This window comes from Sparus aurata, chromosome 20 (genome assembly GCF_900880675.1).
Source record: "Sparus aurata chromosome 20, fSpaAur1.1, whole genome shotgun sequence".
In the NCBI taxonomy this organism is placed as follows: Eukaryota; Metazoa; Chordata; class Actinopteri; order Spariformes; family Sparidae; genus Sparus; species Sparus aurata.
In genome coordinates, this window is record NC_044206.1 from 3,529,900 (window position 1) to 3,542,520 (window position 12,621).

The 12,621-nt window shown below is 42.5% G+C and overlaps 1 protein-coding gene across 3 annotated transcripts in view; it reads left to right on the forward strand.

The window, feature by feature from the left end:
- Nucleotides 1–12,621, forward strand: part of LOC115570869 (putative uncharacterized protein MYH16) — a 77,208-nt gene that overhangs the window by 51,981 nt on the left and 12,606 nt on the right. For all 3 annotated transcript variants that reach the window (XM_030399644.1, XM_030399643.1, XM_030399642.1), the window contains exons 6-7: nt 347–437; nt 11,154–11,210. In XM_030399644.1, the coding sequence (XP_030255504.1) occupies nt 347–437; nt 11,154–11,210 (148 nt within the window). The remainder of the gene's footprint in view (nt 1–346; nt 438–11,153; nt 11,211–12,621) is intronic.

A 12,621-nucleotide genomic window follows, 5' to 3' on the forward strand; every position in this document is an offset into this window, starting at 1 on the left:
GTAAAATGTAAATGACCTGGAATTCATTGTGAGTACGTCATAGCCCAACATGGCTCTGTATCACACAGTAGATATAAAGGTACTGTGGGAATATAAGTGGAGAACAGTATGTCCTGATTATGTATGGTACATAAATTTGGCACTGAACTATGAATCAAACAATAAAGGTATCTACCATCCGACTTTCTGTTGTCAAGTATAAATCAATCATCAGACTCTATACAGTCTCATTTGAACCAATGTTAAATAAGTTGGTCTTTAATTTAGATGAAAAGTTGGGCTATTTGAAACCATGTTAAAATGACTGATAACATTCCAGTTTTAAACTGACTGTTTCTCTGTGAAGGAAGGACCTGGAGATCAGCAGCACCAGCTCCAAGCTAGAAGCAGAGGAGGCCCTTAACATTGGACTGCAGAGGAAGAACAATGAGATGCAGGTTAGTGTACAGTAGATACAGCACTGCTAACATGGTGTGCATCATGTTAGTATATAACTCACACTACAGAGACAAAAATGTGTTCACACTCACCCAGGGCTGGACTAGGACAAAAAATCGGCCCCGGCATTTTTGGAGCACAACCGGAAAAAAACCCATAACTTTTTGCCTTTAGGCTTATTAGAAATCTACAGGTTATTATTACTTTAGAAGTCTATCAAATAACCATTGTGGAAAGCAAATAAGTAAATTTACTCAACACATAGTTGAGTAAAGGTAAATTCTATTTCAAGCATATGTATCATCGGCATCCTAGATCTCAGAAGTTTAGCATCTATTGTTAACTCTACCACTTTTGTCTGCTCTGTGTAGTTCAATTGACTATTTCATCCTTTTTATTGAAATCATCTCTAATATGTATTTTCTGAATTTCCCTGATATAGCAGCTGAATTCTAATGCTTCGGGTTAAAAGGTGCTCCCATTAAAAAGCCATAAAATTGTTATATCAGGCTAAAAACAGGGCTGCTTTATGAACTCATGCAAAGCAGCTTGTTTTAAAAGCATTTGACAGATCTACTCTTGTTCAAGTGGGCAAACCTTTTGCTAATAATACTTGTATACTTTTTTTACACTTACTTTAGTATTTCTTAAATTGCAAAGCTTTTACTAATCATTTAGCAGTTTTAAAATCTGTTTTTTAAAACATGTTTAACCACAGCATAGAGGGTTGTTACACATTCAAACTATGCAGCCTTTCAACACACCTTTAACCTAAATATCTAAAATACTATGATGGAGCCTAAAATAGACACTTAATGCTCATCCGACACTTCTCAGCATTGACCGTTTGCTGTTTTATCAGAATAAGGTGCCATGGCTGCCAGATTTTGAGAAGTATAAAACACCAATTAATATCGATACTAATCATTGCTAATCATTGCCATTGCTCATCATTATCATGTAATTAGAGTTCTCAACGGGCCTGAAAATTACAGTCCGAACCCGACACAGCGCTACACACCCGCATGAATTTGCCGCCCCCACGTTAACTCGGCCAGAGCCCGCGGGTCCGGTCGGGTTTGTCGGGCCAGCCCGACCCGTTGAGAGCTCTTCATGTAATAGAGCTAACGTTCCCTCCATCACCTCACAGTCCCTGTATTAACGTTACTACCTGCTTACCGGCTGTACTACACTGTCCCTGTCAGTCAGCATCATCTCTGGCTGCTTCTTTCCTGCCCGCTGCTGCTGTCTTCACCTTCAACCTGCTGTTATTGGATCATTGCTGTCTCAGAGGACGTGGAGGCTACAGCAGCCCCTCCAGCAAACATGTCTGTGATTTTAGTACATTCTGCAGCATCTACAGTGAGATTCTTCTCTTAGCACGCAACTTCTCCGCACCCAATTTCTCTCTCTTTGGTTGCTCCATGTTGTTAGTCCTCGCGCTCAACACTTTGAAACTAGCAGAAGTTACAGGAGACAGCGAAGGGAGGGGTGGGGCCGCCTTCGTACTATATCCTGATTGGCTCAGTTCACTGTCTATATTGAAGACGGACCAATTGGCCGCCTCCTCTTAATTGTGCACTTAGAAAAAAAAAAGGAGGGCTGAGAGAGATTGGATTAGCCCAATGTCCTTCAAGAAAATCAACCAATGGGCCATCGCAGTCGATAAAAATGATTTATAATAAAACTTTTGGATTAAATTATGAAAGCCCGGCCCATAAATGTGCGTCGGCCCACCGGGCATTGCCCGGTATGCCAGATGGCCAGTCCATGCCTGCACTCACCCATTCCTCAGACACCAAACTTAAGAATGTCCGTTCATAAATGTTTCCCTTAACTTCCCCTTGTGTGTGGAACAAGAAGCTAGTAGGGGCATTTTTCAAAGATCAGGTTCAGTTTTCATAAAGGGTCTGTAACCCCCTCAAACAGCTGGGCACTATAAAGTTTTTAACTATTATTACTCAAAGGGGGAAATTGGGCAGTAGTCGGGGACTTTTTTCAGCAATCACATTTGGTGCTCTACTGAGCTCTGGATTTGGAGTTCTATGGCACATCAACACATAGTTTTTGTTAGTAGGGCCTATTGTGAGTTGAAGCTGTTTGTAGTTCTTCCCTTCAGGTTGATAATCATCTCCCAGGCATCAGTACTGGTATGTGCCTTCCATCTGCAGCCTTTAATTTAAGAGATGTGGTGAACTTTTTCAAAGAGTTGTGCAATTACACACGTCACATCCAGTAAAGGTACCTTGATGAAATCTTGATTAACCTGCAGCTGGCTTTCACGATGAGTCTATGCAAACCATCAGGAGCACTTAGAGGTCTGTTTTGAGGATATTGGACACCACAACTCTGTGGAAGACTTCCAGAGAAGACATGCAGGCAGCTCAGCTGTAGCTTATAGAACACTGTTGTGATACATTCCTGCCTTTCAACAGAGTTGCTGGGCTCCGCTCTGTGATTGGAGCAGTCACCTCACAGCTCCATGCCTGTCAGGAGATGGTTAAAACACACCGCCTACATCCAAACCGATAACCATCTGCTCCTTCCCTCTGATGGTGTGATTCGAGCAGTCAAGGGAAGCTGCAGTCAGCAGCTTTATCTCTTTACTTTTACTCTGTTTAAAACTCAACGTCTTCTTCAGATATGTCATTAGCTGTTGCATTTTGCCAACATGGAAGTTTCTACCTCAAAGGAAGTGTCAGTGTTGATGTCTAAAACATGGCATTATTACTGTGTTTCAGCATTAATTTGAGAAAAATGATTTAGAGCGCAGCTGATAATGGGACATTACAGCAATTTAATATTGCACTTCCATAAAGCTGGGGATTGTGAGTGTCCTTAATAAACCCTTGTGCATATCATCAGGTGTTTTTCTAACTCTAGAAGCTCCTCCTGAGACACAGAACAGAGAGTTTCCCCCTTTTAAATATTATTACTGTTACACACTCGTGCAATACAATAAGCCCAGCTTCTCCCCCTACTGGTCAAATGTAGTAAAGCTTGTTATGGCCAGCTGGTGATTTGTTAATTTCACTGAGGGGTCAACCAAATGGGGCACCCCCATAACATAAGAGTGAGTTGGAGAGTATGGATTAACTGAATTTAGAAGAGACCCAATGAGTAAGGCAGACTTGACTCACATGTTCAACTAAACAACCCTTTGTCCCTGCACTCTCTGCTACTCACAAGATATGGAGGAGGGATGCATCCTCCCTCAGATCATCTGCTGCTTATGGCAGAGAAAGACGCATTGAAGGCAGATGTATTGCAGAGGACCCAAGGACGTGCAGTGTTGAGTGTGAAGTTGCAACAAATTTAATAGAAGAGTGAGCAGCGAGCAGCACCATCACTGCTGTTTGATATGAACGCTGAGTGTATTGTAACAATATGTTTCACGTTTCCCGGAGTGAAGGCTATTAGAATGTACTAATATGTGTCATACATACGTATGTACAATTATCATAGGCAACTTCAATATATGCAGTGCAGAGCAGGACAGAGTTATTAACCTTACCTTCAATTCTGAGATAGGAGCATGGGACTAGAGCTACATTTGTTTGCAGTGGATGTGCCAGCTCTGAACATATTTTCTTTCACCTCACAAAGTAATGCAGGTTACTCTAAGTTACTGGAGGTGGTAAGCTAGTTTGCCAGGCGGGCTAAAACAAGACTCTCAAAGCTCTTATAATGGGTATACTGAGAAATACTCTCACTTGAGCCCCAATCACAAATGCCTCAGCATGGAGGAACCCAACGCTTGACAGAGACATCAGTGACTGTGACTGGTTTATTGACTGAAACCACTGTGGCCTCATAGTGGAACAGAAGAGTGGCACCTAAGTGAACCTCAAGCACCAACAGAACTGAGGGAAAAGTCATTGCATTAGTAACCACACAGATAATAAACAAGTCATTTTTGGTGTGTTCAGTGGAAAATGACCACCAAAGACGGTCTCATTTAAAACACCATCTTCAGGATTACACGTTTTGTAGCACATGACCATTGTGTAATTAAAAGTGGATGGCAATATTTGCTTGGATTAAATTGGTTTTAGTGCACTATTTACTCCAGTGTTTAGTCTTGAGCCCAGCAAGGACAGTGAGGTTTATACTGAGGCTCTTCCTGTGAATCTCACTTTGTCATCCAGAGAGAATCAAGCAAGTCTGAGAGCTTTTATCTGTGTCACTGGTGCATGTTGCAGATAATGTGTTTTGTCTGTGTCTGTCCCTTCAATGAGCAAAGGGGATGTGAGGAGAAAGAGAGAGACTGATAGAGAGAGAGAGAGAGAGAGAGAGACAGAGACATTATGAGACAGTGGTTTCAAAGCTCGGGCAGTTCTCCTCCACTCTTCGATGCCTCTGGGAGCCTGATGTTTCATCCAGAGGTTTGTAAGAGGAAAAATAAAGAGTGCCTTTGTCTCTGATTGGACGAGTGAAAGGCGATCCGTGTGTCTTTGAGGGTGGGCATGTTTTCACATTTACTGTAGCTTTGGCATTCTCCCTATCTCACAATGAGGCCATTATATGTGAGTCTCTGTGTGCCTGCATGTGTGTGCACTCTTCTGCTCCTCCTACTGATAAACGTGCAGGTGGACAACAGCCCGGTTGACTACATGGCCCAGCTCTTCTGTCGCCCACTCACGTCTGGGTTTGATGTAAAGGTCACTTGAATATATCCACAAACTTGGAATCAAAGAAACAGCTTTGTCCATCCTTACTGATGAAGCCATCCTCCCTCTCTAGTGTTCTGTGCTTTAAAGCTGTCGGCTTGAGGGGGTGTAATGGGGGTCACAGGCTGATTTCTTGCCCCATGCTGTTAGTGGTTTTATTACATGGTCATAAAGCAGTTATACTGAGGGTCATCACAATTTGAGGGGCTGAAGCTTACTCATGCCCTATAGCCTGTTTGTACCAGATGTTTCACAGGAGGTTTCACATCAGATATGGCCCGAATGGTGACCATGGTTAACATTTAGCTGATGCTTTCCACATTTTCACAAGTATCATCATTGATATCCAGCAATGCAGATAGTTTTGGTATTGAGCTATCTCTCAGTCAGACTCCTGCTTTCACCTCAAACACATCGAGGTTCTGTTTGCAGTAGGGCTGTGCATCGATTCAAATATTTAATTGCGAATGTACTCCAGTGGTAACTCGTTCACATTGACGGTAAATGCAAAGAGAACCATCTGTCAGGGCTGGGAAGCTGAACTTGCCATTCAAAAGACTGTTTTCTTTATCCATTTCTGCTCTAGGAGGTTTGTTTGTACTCACCATCCACAGCGTTACTGCTGCATCGATTTCTGATTTTTCCGTTAATGCATTATTATTGTGTTTACTTTGACTTTCCTAGTTTGTAGTATTCATGTATTAAATGCTATTCCGTAAACAGTTTATCCTGTTCTTAAAGCTTATATGTTTTAGTGGCATTTCTGTTATATTTGTAGAAAATTGTATTAACATCCTGGCAGCAATCAAAACATTAAAAAAAATGCCAGTATCGGTGGCTGTTGCAGGACTCAAATAAGCCCTTCCAATTATTTTATTCAGCCCCCGTGGAATGATTGATCACTTTTCCTGGCTGGCTGTCTTCATACCTGCCTGCCAGCATGGAGTGGCACCGGCAGTGCCTGTGCACTCATTAAACATTGACCAGTATGTAGTCTTTTCAGACTGAGGGACATTAAAGTGAAACTCTCGCCAAAAAGCAACCAAAGCTTTATTTGTGATTGATTATGAGTCAAACCTTCGTGCAAAAGCATAATTACGACGAAAGAGGCACTTTTTAGATTTACCGTAGTTTCGTTTTCGGGCAAGCTAATTTTCAATGGAGTGCGGGGGCACTTTTATGCTAGCATCAAAATCGCTATTATTAGTGCGATCTAACAGGAAGGCTTGTGAAGCGGTCCTCCATTACTCTCCTGCCTGTTAGGTCGCACTCGTAGATCGACACTTTTTGTCTGCCATGACGGTGGCGTGCCGGAGATGCTACTGCTAACGTGAGTTGTCCCAAAACCTTCTTTTTAGTAAACTCTGCGTACACAAACAATGTTCACAACGCTCGTGTTCATGTGTAGAGACCCTGGTGATACTACGAGCAAAGTTTCATGTTGTGTCGAACCTTCTTAGTGTTTTGAAAATGGCGATTTTGATGCTAGTGTACCAGTGCCCCATGCACTCCATTGAAAATTAGCTTGCCCGAACGAAACTACGGTAAAACTTAAAAGTGCCTCTTTCGTCGTAATTATGCTTTTACATGAAGGTTTGACTCATATCCAATTACAAATTAAGCCTTGGTTGCTTTTTGGCGAGAGTTTCACTTTAAATCATACATTGTTGAACGTATAAAAAAGTAGCCGCTAAAACATCTCCCACCGGGCCAGCTTTAACTACAGGGCAGTTTCTGTGTGCTCACTTGTTTACAAGGGAGTGGGAGGAGGTTTCAAGCATGAGATGAGAAGATTGATATTTATCACAGGTCTGTTAGTAGGGACAGGCTAAGTTTAGCTTAGCCTAGCTTAGCCTGAAGACCGAAAGCAGAGGAACCCTGCATGCCTGTCCCGAAGTCAAGAACACAAGTCGCAGCTCCTGTAAGCTCACTAATAACATTTCAACACACAAAAAGTCTGGAGTCAGCCCTTTCAAATGTGTTAGATGGAACAGATGTGTTCCTGTATTATTTAGCCAGATGTCTACACAGGTAACATACTGGCTTCTTCAGATTTACATGCATAACCACAGTGACTGTGTTAAGCTCTGAGCGCTGACCTACACTCAGTATTTGTGTAAACACAGAGGACTGAAGCTGCTGCTGCTCCACTGACTGCTCATGATACTGCTCCTGTCAAATAAGTACATTTCCAAAAACTATAAACTCTCTCTGACTTAATTCAATTTGAATGTATCAACCCAGTGCTGGACCATGACTGTCAGCAGCTCCCGTGTTTGTTAACCAGGAAAGGGGAAGCTTTTAGGGCAAATACATCAGTCCAGTCTTCAGGGTATAATGCTAGCTGTTAACATTTCTGCAATCCACAGATATATCCAAGGTTGACATTTGTACCAAATGGGGCATGTCATGGTCATATTATATGCTTATAGGGTGCATTTTATATCAGGAAGTGGAGGAGAAGGCGGTGGTGTCTTTACAGCCAACAAGGCTGCCAAACTGCCAAACACAGTCTGAGTCATACCACTGGATTTTTTTAAGGACACCTGCAGATATTTTCAGTTGATTTGGTGGCAAACATAACAGGTCATTTAAGTCAACCCGTAATGTTTTCCTTGCCCTAACCCAGTGTTTTTTGTGCCTTAACCTAACCAGAGCACAATCGCAGTGTTGTGAAAATTCAACCGAAATAAAAAGAAACGTTCAGTCTGGACTTATCTGTGGTTTTGCAGAATTCTGGTGAGTGGGTCTGGAGCTGGAGTTGTTCTTCAGTGTCAGTCTCAACAAAAAAACATGTAAAGGTACACTCCTTGTTTCATTTCTGGCATTGAGTTCTGTTCCTAAATGGACAAATTTCCTCTCAGGACAACTGTGTCTAATGTACTCTGGTGAGCTGGGATCAAAGTGTGGGGATTCAGGGACAGTTATGGGAACTGTAACAAATCAGGGAGTGTATGGTAATGATGTATTTCCTAACAGTTGGTCTTGATCTGTTTTTGGAAACTCAATTTGTAACTCAAACACAATCATATATCACTATAACTCTGTTTACATTAAATTATACACTTGTACCGAGAGAAACGTGAAACAGTCTCCTTCAAAAGGACCCAGATCGCGCTGTGAGATCATGTGTGTCTCATTCAAACATCTTAATCTCTCTTGTACGACGTGCACCTGTGCTGAGCAGGCGTCACGCTATCTCTAATTCCACTGATTTGACTTGCGTCATCACCTGCAGTGAAAGGCTTTGACCAGTTCAACAGCACCTGTCATCACCCGACCAATCAAACACCCAGCACTTTGACTGTTGGAGGCTGCACACTGCCATCTGAAGGCATTTAAGAGAACAAAGCAGATTCCAGGCCAGTCGCAGGGTCATGAGTTATGTGAGCATGTGTGGACAGTATGGTGGACTGACTGATCAGCTGGGGGTCTGACATGTTCTGTGTCTGCAGCAGAGGCACAACTTTCAATTGTTTGGATTCGTTTCCCCCCCCCCTCCGACTGACATGGGAGGATCTCACAGGATATAACTGCCCACGTTACTGAGTATCCCCTCAGACACAAGCAGGGAGCCCTGAGGCCACATCTGATTGTAATTTATGGACAATTATTATGGTTTCAGAGTGCAGCAGGAAAACAGAGAGCCAACACTTTAAGAACATACAATTATGGAGATCAAACCCTGCGACCATTCTCAGCAATGATGGGCTAATTTTGTTATTTGCCCACAAACTCCAAGAGGGCTCCGAACTAGAGAAGCTTGTGTGGGATCATTTAGAACAGAATAAACGTTAAAGGAGTGCACAAAATCAGTGTATAAACTCTCTCTGACATGCACAAGTAGCCAAAATTGTATTTATCCTTGCAGTCTGGCTCAGACATCTTAACACTGTTAGTACACTATGTTTTCAACAATTGTATTAGAGCCACAATATTTATTTTGAGGCTGTGGAAAGTAGGAATCTAACAAGAAACAGACATGTGAGTGGGGAACTCTGAAAGAGACAGAAAAAGGCAGTGCAAGCAAGGGGGTGTGGACAGTCAAATGCCGGAGGGGATCAACAGTGAAGCTGTGTGTGTGTGTGTGTGTGTGCGTGTGTGTGTGTGTGTGTGTATGTGTGTGTAGGGGACAGTCAGTCAGTCAGTCAGTCAGTTGGGCTGCTGCTGCCTCACCATGGCTCTTCTCTCTGCAGATGTTCTACGCTGGCATGTGAGTTTTTATGTCTTTTTTCGGTGTCTCTGCTGATGCTTAACTTTTAAAACTACTGTTCAAGTACGGTACACAAGTGGAACATGTCTTTTTTGTATTAGGTCTGACCCCCCTTTTGGGACATTTAAATGAACTCTCTTTGCACAATTAACAAAACAATGATGGTACAGCTTGAAGGTCATTTCCGGCCCATGTGTGTTAATGCTGCACTTTAGTTTCTGGTTTTGTCATGTTTGTGAAGCTTTGGGTGCCGTGTAGCTGCTGATTGACTTTCACCACATCAGTGAGTGTACTGTAGGTGCTGTTGCTGTGAATGGCCCCGGGCTACATGCCATGTCAGACACACTTCCTGACACCGAGACACAGATAGAGGTTGCAGATATCGCAGAACATGACACAACTTGGAAAGACGCGGCCATGTTGGCAAACCAGCAATGCATTTTATTAGCAGTGCAGAACGCTGCTCTGGCTCAAGATTAATGGAGCAAAATGATGCACTGTGGGTGATTTAATTATGTTAGTTATTCCTAGCAGAGAAGCAGAGGAGGAAATATTTACATGATTTACTTTAACCATGATGTAAAAATTCTCTTATAAAAGTAAAAGTGCTCTTGTGAGTGAGAGTTTTACAATTATATATTGTGTTATAGTTCATTGTTATTATTAATGTTCAGATATTGTTGTAGTTAGTCTCAATGAAGCTCATTTTGCCAACTTTATATCCTGTTCCGGAGCTCAATCTCTGACTATTAATCCCATTTTATAAACTGATCAGATATTTAAAATATTCATTTGTTAAGTAACAAGAAATAGCACACGAGTAAGTATGTTAAGTTGCATTCCACCAACTATGTTTAGGTGTTGTAATTACTGTCACAACTGTCTGTCTGTTTATCACATTTGTCATCAAACTTTGGTAAATTTGCAACCCTGAAAAAAAAACCAGGAAATCTGTTTTGGTTTTTGGTTGACAAAAATATTAAAAACATTTTATTATAACCCTCTATCTACAAATTATAAGCAGTGCATAAACAGTTCATTGATTTTTTTTTAAGATATCAAATATTATGCCCTAAATGTTGTGTCAGCTCTCCTCTATAGTATCGTAAATTAGTCTCGCATGTTGAGATTTTTCAAGGTTTTGTGTTGAAGCTATCCACTCCAGTATCGTGACAACACTAGTGTTTATGTAACTTGATTTAATCAGATAATCAAATAATCTCACTGTGATTTAAAGTCAAGCTACAGCAGCAGCACCACATTAATCGTAAAGATTACAACAATAGATTGATGACAAAATACGTAACTCATAACTGCATTGTGAATTATTTAAGAACAACCGCTCTGCATATTCAGACCGTCTTTGGCAAATCCTCGCTGACTTCCAGCCAGAACTGTAAAACCAAGAGAGAGTCAAAACACAACACAAATTCCTCGAATATCATGAAAATTGCACCGATGCTTTTTCGTCTCTCTGACCGGACATAGCAGACCCAGCCCTGGGTCAGAATACAGATAATGATGGTGGCTACAGACATTCTTGCCCCTAAATTGCTACCTGAGGAAAAAGCCAGAGGCGTGCCAAATCCTCAGAGAAAGCCGAGTGTATGAAACGGCCTCACCACACACAAGTGCTGCCCTGAAATAGCAAACAATCTGCGGAGGTGACGCCCCATTTGTTCTCTGTCAGAATGATATAGGCACTGTGAAAGCAGAGGATAACAGCTCAACTTCAGATATCCTGCTCGTATTTTATGTTTTAGTGAAAGCAGACTGTTTTCTTTTAGCCGTTTCACTGAAATCCGTTTCAACATCAACTCTTCTTTCTTTAGGCCCGCATCGAGGAGCTAGAGGAGGAGCTGGAAGCGGAGCGGGCCATGAGAGCCAAGGTACGGTACTATAAGTCACAGTGAAACATCTCCCCTCTCCGTACATGAAACAAAGAGCAGCTGAGCCCTAAATCTGTCAGTCAGGCTGCGGGGCAGAGAGGATGGTGCCAGGCAGCTCTGGGATGAGCTCAGCTCTCTGGAACAGTCGGGCCTGTGGTGCTGAGAGCCATTTGTGAATTGAAGGAAACATTAAAAGAGAGGGAGAGAGAAGAAAAGAAAAGGTTGCTGACGTGTTGGAAGCCGGTGGGGTACATGTGTTGGTGCAGTGCCTCCGGTCACCCCAAACTATCTGCACCTGTGATAATAAACTCAGGGGGAAGAAACCTTGTGTTTCTGATTAACATACAGGGCAACCCCAGAAGCGCACAGGGACCCCAACATCCTCCTTCCTCTTTCTTATTTCTTATTTTTCCCAATCTTTCTTGACCCCTTACACACACACACACACACACACACAAACACAGACACACACACACCAGTGCACCTTCTGTTTCTTGTAATCTCCTCGCCTTCTCCTGGAAGAAACTTGGAAGAACAGACATTTTTTCCACTTTCTTTTGCGCCACAGCAAACTTTCTAAGACATCTTAGTCATGTAAACAGGTTGCAAACCAGCATGCCTGCTTCATATAAAGATCATCTACCAAGGTGGGCTCTTGAAGTGCTTGTTGTCTCAAGCAAGTCACTCTTAAAGTGTGTGTGTATTTAAGCCACAGAGCCTGGTTGCCCCTCTTAAGACCTGACTGCACTCTGTGTTACAGTAGGTGAAGGCGGAAAATGCAAAGATGCATATTTCACCCGAGTGTTGAATAGAGTGACAGCGGGCCTGAGGGCGTGTTTTGCACAACTCTCCCCACTCTGGGTGGTATTCCTAATGGTGCTAGCTGGGTCTCCCCCTATCCCCACCCCTACCCCACCAGTCTCCATAGCCACAGAGCAGTGAAAGGGACAAGCAGAGACATGCAGGTCTTTATCTTTTCCACAGTCTTCAGGGGAGCTCAAATACAACATACCTCTGCAGCAGACAGGCTCTCTATTGTTAGGCTCTGCTCCTCAGGTCACACAACGGAGATATCATCAGAAGATAGAGGCTGACAGACAGCGCTATTTTCCATCTGATCTTCTCCCAACTGGAATACCAGCTCGCTGTCACACACACATACAGTTACACACTCAGAAACATACATACAAACATGAAAAGCACACATAGAATTTACACAGTGTGTAATCTTTGAGATAGATATTGATATGACATCAGTATCCTTGACTTTGACAACTATCGTCTTTGTCAAGGTGGAAATGCATCTGAGACGACATTAAATGAGGTGGCAATAAAATTCTAATTAGTTGAAGAACATTAGATAAAGTGGAGCACCTCCCAGCCTCAAGAGCCGATCATCAGGTGTGTAGAA